Source organism: Lathyrus oleraceus, chromosome 5, assembly GCF_024323335.1.
Source record: "Lathyrus oleraceus cultivar Zhongwan6 chromosome 5, CAAS_Psat_ZW6_1.0, whole genome shotgun sequence".
In the NCBI taxonomy this organism is placed as follows: Eukaryota; Viridiplantae; Streptophyta; class Magnoliopsida; order Fabales; family Fabaceae; genus Lathyrus; species Lathyrus oleraceus.
The window spans coordinates 281,756,270-281,762,454 of NC_066583.1; the positions used below are offsets into that span (position 1 = coordinate 281,756,270).

At 36.8% G+C, this 6,185-nt stretch overlaps 2 protein-coding genes and 1 long non-coding RNA gene across 3 annotated transcripts; all 3 read left to right on the top strand.

Annotated features, from left to right (window-relative positions):
• Positions 1–791: 791 nt before the first annotated feature.
• On the top strand, positions 792–1,634 carry LOC127088151 (chloroplastic import inner membrane translocase subunit HP30-2). Its single transcript, XM_051029074.1, has 2 exons — positions 792–1,160; positions 1,268–1,634. Exons 1-2 carry the CDS (start codon positions 849–851, stop codon positions 1,385–1,387), a joined length of 432 nt encoding a protein of 143 aa, XP_050885031.1. The 5' UTR covers positions 792–848; the 3' UTR covers positions 1,388–1,634.
• A 304-nt stretch (positions 1,635–1,938) lies between these two features.
• On the top strand, positions 1,939–2,472 carry LOC127088152 (uncharacterized). The gene is made up of 3 exons (XR_007790131.1): positions 1,939–2,049; positions 2,153–2,243; positions 2,334–2,472. It is a non-coding gene; the product is annotated as an uncharacterized LOC127088152 (long non-coding RNA).
• A 61-nt stretch (positions 2,473–2,533) lies between these two features.
• On the top strand, positions 2,534–5,488 carry LOC127080206 (linoleate 9S-lipoxygenase; the record flags this gene model as incomplete). Its single annotated transcript, XM_051020535.1, has 10 exons — positions 2,534–2,614; positions 2,695–2,760; positions 2,877–2,957; positions 3,065–3,118; positions 3,214–3,282; positions 3,368–3,430; positions 3,495–3,580; positions 3,666–4,010; positions 4,096–4,356; positions 4,524–5,488. Coding segments are annotated over 10 exons (1,863 nt in total), but the record flags the coding sequence as incomplete, so codon positions are not given.
• Between the last annotated feature and the right edge of the window lie 697 nt (positions 5,489–6,185).

The window sequence follows — 6,185 nt, forward strand, 5'->3', positions numbered from 1 at the left end:
AGTCTGGTCGAAAAGAGCATGCAATATACTACCTTAGCAAAAGGTTTACCGACTGTGAAACAAGATATTCGCTGCTCGAGAAAACTTGTTGCGCTTTGGCATGGGCTGCTCGCCGACTAAGACAGTATATGTTGAACCATACTACCTTGTTGATTTCTAAGATGGACCCAGTAAAGTATATCTTTGAAAAGCCGACTCTTACCGGACGAGTGGCTCGTTGGCAGATGATTTTGACAAAGTATGATATCCAGTACACGTCGCAAAAGGCCATCAAGGGTAGTATTCTGTCTGATTACCTTGCCGAGCAACCAATTGATGACTATCAGCTGATGATGTTTGAATTCCCCGATGAAGATATCATGTACTTAAAGAGGAAAGATGTGAAGAGCCTCTTGTCGAGGAAGCACTACGCCAAAAATGACTTTTAACAGCGCATCTTAGACAGCGCTTTTAAAAGAAAGCGCTGTCTAAGGTTAAAATAAAAATAAAACACGGAAAATGTTCTAAAAAAATAATGAAAGCGCTGTCTAAGGGGGGGTCTTAGACAGCGCTTTCTAAAAGCGCTGTCTAAGACCCCCCCTTAGACAGCGCTTTTAGAAAGCGCTTTTAAATATAGACCTTAGTCAGCGCTTTTGATAAAGCGCTGTCTAAAGTCTGAATTAATTGAATAACATTTTCCAGTTAAAAAGGCCGGTTGTCTGAATTAATGAATTTTCCTATTCAAAGTAACTAATAAATAAATAAAATTATATAAAAAGGCAAAGTATTAAACAAAAACGTTATCAATCCAAAATATCCATTCCATCCATTGCATCTTCCAACTCCACTGCGGCGTTGAAACTTCAAGCATGGAACAAGGAAAGCAGCAGCAAAGAACGATGGCGTTGTCGTTGTCGTCCAAGGGTTTACCGCACCAAATTCAAAACCCAATCACCCAAATTCAAACACGCTTTAAAAACATCGAAAACGGTGTCAAGCTTTGGCTCTCCAAACAGTCTATCGTCGTTGAAGCCGCCGTCGTTGCCACCACCAGCGCCGCTCAAGGCGCTGTTATGGGTGCCTGCATGGGTACTTTCACCAGCAACGCTCCCACTGCTTTCGCTCCACCTCGTAACGCGACTCTCAGCCCTCAAGCCATGGCTTCTCTTAAACAAGCACAGGTTGAGTCCTTTTTCACTGTCTTACAGGAATTCGATACCCTAATTTGAAAAGTTAGGGTTTCTCGCTTTTGATAAATGATAATTTTTATTTGATTTGTTTATTATAGGCTCTTGCTGGAGGTCCTTTGATTCAGGCTCGGAACTTTGCTGTTATGACTGGAGTGAATGCTGGTATTTCTTGTGTTTTGAAAAGATTAAGAGGAAAGGAAGATGTTCAATCCAGGTGAAATTTTATAACCTAATCTTCATGCCCTAAATTATATATCGTTCTGTCCAATCATTAACCCTAGAATATTTGTACTATATGGATAAGTAATGAAAAAATAGATGTGTAATTCCACTAGTTTTAATTGGATCTTGGGTTTCTTTTGCTATAATTTTGAGAATTGTGGTTTAGTTGAATCTCTGGAAATAATTTTCTTCATATAGGTTGTCTTGAGAAAACAGTATTTGATTTATCTTAAGTGAAAATTAAATAGAAAAGAAAATGCAATGAGTTTGGATGTATGTAGTTTCTCAGATTCTCTGAGGTATGTAGATAAAAAGTTATATTGTTTAAAAATTTGAAAACAATGGATATTGAAAGGTTTTATCTAGTAAGGTTATTTTATCAGAAAGGATATTCCTTACTCAATATCATGTCGTATTTTAATTTTTAACAGTTACTTCAGAGCTGTTAACCTGTTTCTCAAATGATGGGAAATTTATATGTAGTAAGACTATGAGATAAGATTAAAAATGACAATATTAGAAAGGATAATTATTTTCATCTATTATAGTGATGAGTGAGCTTTGAGAATTGTTCCTTTTTGATTGAAGAGTGATGTATGTTTATATAGTTTGGAAGCCGTAATCGAGTCGGGTAGCTCGGGTAGAATGGTTAAGGCAGGTTAAATTTCAGTTAGATTTGAAGAGTATGGTTGTTGGGAATGATTTTAACACTGTTAATTTCTGTTAAATAGTTTGTTAAGGATCTATTCATTTTTTGACAGAGCAATTGCACTTGGGGTTGGTTACGGGATGCGATTAAGTTTGTGAATCAGAAGGAAAATAGATTGGTTATGTTGATTTGGACTAAAACAGGTTATTGAAAAGAAACTGATTATAGTTCTGAAACCTGGATTGTGAGTTGGGTTAATTTCTAAAATCGTTTTCTCTTACTGTGACTTTCAGGTTTTAGTTGCCTAGTTATTCGCAGCTTTGGATTTTTCTGCTATGCATATGCTGCTGTTGGGCATTGCCTTGCTTGAATATTTGAAATCGATTTCTGGAACTGCTGTTGGATTATTGATGCAAGATTATGGATGTTGGCTTTCGATGAAGTTAGTTTTAGTTGAGTTATCAGTTAAATTTGGTTGATATATTTTTACTCACACCTAACAAGCTTCGTCATTAGAGCTGCTAGAATTGAGTCTAAAGGTGTCACCTTGGGTTTCAGAGCCCCTCAATTTCAGGTTTTTGCCTTGTATTGTCCCTTTTTTTATTCATTTTTTCATTCAAATATGGCAATAACGATGAATTGAAATTGCTACAGCTTCCAGAGCCTCTTACTGGGAAGGTTTGGGCATTGGAAGATTTTGAGGCTCATCCAGCTCTATTGGTATGATTTTTCGTTCTTTCACAGTTTATTCTGAACACATGGACTGTTCTCGTGGCTATTCCTTATGGACTATGATATGATGCATAAAACTTGTGGTTATTCCGATGGTGATGCAGGTTATGTTTATATGCAACCACTGTCCATTTGTTAAGTACCTGAAAAAAGACATTGTAAAGCTTACTAAATTCTATATGAAGGTAGCCAAACAAATTACCCTTGTAGAATTTTGTTCTTTTTTTTAGCAGGTTCATATTCTAAAGTTAAAACCATTATAAAACTGCTTTTTTATCTGTTCTTTCTACAGAAAGGACTTGCCGTCGTTGCTATATCTTCAAATTCTGCAGCTACACACCCCCAGGTGATAGTAACTATATTTGAAGTGAATCATTTCCCAGAATATAGCTACACTGAAACTATTGAATGATTTGTCCAACTGGGAATTCCGCGTCACAGGATGGACCAGAATTTATGGCAGAAGATGCTAAATTGTTTGGTTATCCTTTCCCGTACCTTTACGATGAGGTATGATTCCCTATAAAAATCTGATGTTATCTATGTCCGTGTGATTGTAAAACTCTGAACTTTGATGGAATGTTTTTCATTGCAGTCACAGGAAGTTGCACGAGATTTTGGAGCAGTTTGTACACCAGAATTTTACGTTTTCAAAAAGGTAATTCCAACCAGTTTCTGTTGATCAGTGTTGCTTTGATTTGAGGTTAATGAAATAGTAACAGGATGGTCGAAGGCCGTTTGAGCTGGTTTATCATGGTCAGTTTGACGATTCAAGGCCAAGTAATAATAACATACCAGTAACTGGAAAGTTAGTTTCATATAACTGAATTAACATTCAACATTTTTAATTTCTTGAAAGTATCATAACCTTTTGATTTAATTTAATTATAAAGAGACTTGAGCTTGGCGATAGATCGTGTTCTGAGTGGTCAGCTAGTACCATCCGAGCAAAAACCTAGGTATTTGGCCATTGAGCTTGGATATCCATTTTTAAGGAAAATAAATGCAACTGATACAAAGACATATGCCACTAGAACCATCATTTTCTTGCAAAATGATGGAACTTTGAAGCCATTGGCCATTGAGCTAAGTAAGCCACATCCTCAAGCTGATAGTTTTGGTCCTGTTAGTAAAGTTTACATGCCTGTAAGCGAAGGTGTTGAAGCTTCAATTTGGTTCCTTGCCAAGGCTTTCGTTGTTGTAAATGACGCCACCCATCACCAAATTTGTAGCCAATGGTATTAATTTCATTAATGATGATAAAAGCATATATATTTTATATCTATCTATGATTAATTTCATGAATATCTACATGTTTGAGAGGTTGAACACTCACGCTGTTGTTGAGCCATTCATCATAATAAATAGACATCTCAGTGTGGTTCACCCTATTCATAAACTTTTGCTTCCACATTACCGTGACACAATGAACATCAATGTACTTGCTAGAAATGTGTTGGTCAATGCAGAGGGTATTATAGAATCAACATTCTTGGGTGGAGCATATTCTGTGGAAATGTCTTCTTTTGTATACAAAGATTGGGTTTTCACTGAGCAAGGATTGCCTCATGATCTACTCAAAAGGTAACCCTACAAAATATTATATAAAACATTTGCAGTTAAGACCCCATCAACTATAATTTACCGTGATACTCTACAATAACTAGGATTGAGACTATAATGCAATTTTAAACCTTATTTAAATTGATTATGATATCAAAATTATTTTTTATATTTTCCTTGTTATCTAGGGGAGTGGCTGTTGAAGATCCAACTTCACCGCAGTGTCTTCATCTTCTGATAGAGGATTACCCTTATGCTGTTGATGGGCTAGATATATGGGTTGCTATTAAGTTATGGGTTGAAGAATATGTGAACTTCTACTACAAGTCAGATGCTGCTATTGTGCAAGATTCTGAACTCCAAGCATTCTGGAAAGAAGTTGTTGAGGTGGGTCATGGTGACTTGAAGAATGCAACATGGTGGTTTAAGATGCAAAACCGTGTAGAGTTGATTGAAGCTTGCGCCATCCTCATATGGATAGCTTCGGCACTTCATGCCGCTGTTAATTTTGGACAATATCCATATGGAGGATACATCCTTAATCGGCCAACTAAAAGTAGAAGATTAATGCCTGAAAAAGGGTCTGCTGAATATGATGAGGTTTCTAAGAATTTTCAGAAGGCGTATTTGAAAACAATCACACCAAAAAATGATGCCCTTACTGACCTAACAATCTTAGAGGTCTTGTCAAGGCATGCTTCGGATGAGCAGTACCTTGGACAGAGAAATGAAGGTGAACTTTGGACTTCTGATTCACTGCCATTAGAGTCATTCAAGAGGTTTGGAAGGAAGTTAGCTGAAATTGAGCAAAAGCTCATTGGAAGGAACAATGATGAGTCGTTGAGGAATCGATATGGGCCAGTGAAGATGCCTTACACATTGCTCTATCCTTCTAGCGAGGAAGGATTGACTTGCAGAGGCATTCCCAATAGTATCTCTATCTAAAGAGATTAATATGATTTGGTGTGTTGCGTTGTTGTTCTGAATAAAATATAAGGAGTAATCAAATTCCCCCCGTTATGGTGATCATGTTATTTTTTTTTGTTGGTTTGTCTGTTTGCTCTTGTGTTTTATTTTAATGAATGAGATATACTTTAGATGTTTGTACCTCTTGTATTTATTATGTTTTTTTAATGATTTCATGAATTTTTAATTATGGACTTTTTGTTTTACAAATAGAGTTTAAATGTCTTAATGCTGCCCTAAATCAATATTTAAGACATTCAATTAAAATCTTTAAACTTGTAAGTCATATTAATATTTTAAATATAAAAATATGATTTGACGGAATACATTCTTCATATCAATATCTTTTAGTGTCATAGTATATACCTTAGACAGCGCTTTTGTAAAAAGCGCTGTCTAAGGGGGGATTAGAAAGCGCTTTAGGCAAAAGCGCTGTCTAAGGGGGGGGGGCTTAGATAGCGCTTTTTGAAAAGCGCTGTCTAAGGTATACCTAAAAAAATTAAAATAGGAGGGTCTTAGAAAGCGCTTTTGGCCAAAGCGCTGTCTAAGGGGGTGGGGCTTAGACAGCGCTTTTCAAAAGCGCTGTCTAAGGTATACCTAAAAAATTTAAAATAAGAGGGTCTTATAAAGCGCTTTTGGCCAAACCGCTGTCTAAGGGGGGGGGGGGCTTAGACAGCGCTTTTAAGATTTAAAAAAGCGCTGTCTAAACCTTTAGCAGCGGAGGTTTAGACAACGCTTTAAAGCGCTGTCTAAGGCTAAAAAAACGTTGTCTAAGGTCTTGTTTGTTGTAGTGAAGGACCGGATCCCGATGACAAGTGGACACTGATGTTTGATGGGGCGGTAAATGTGAATGGAAATGGTGTTGGGGCAGTACTCATTAATCC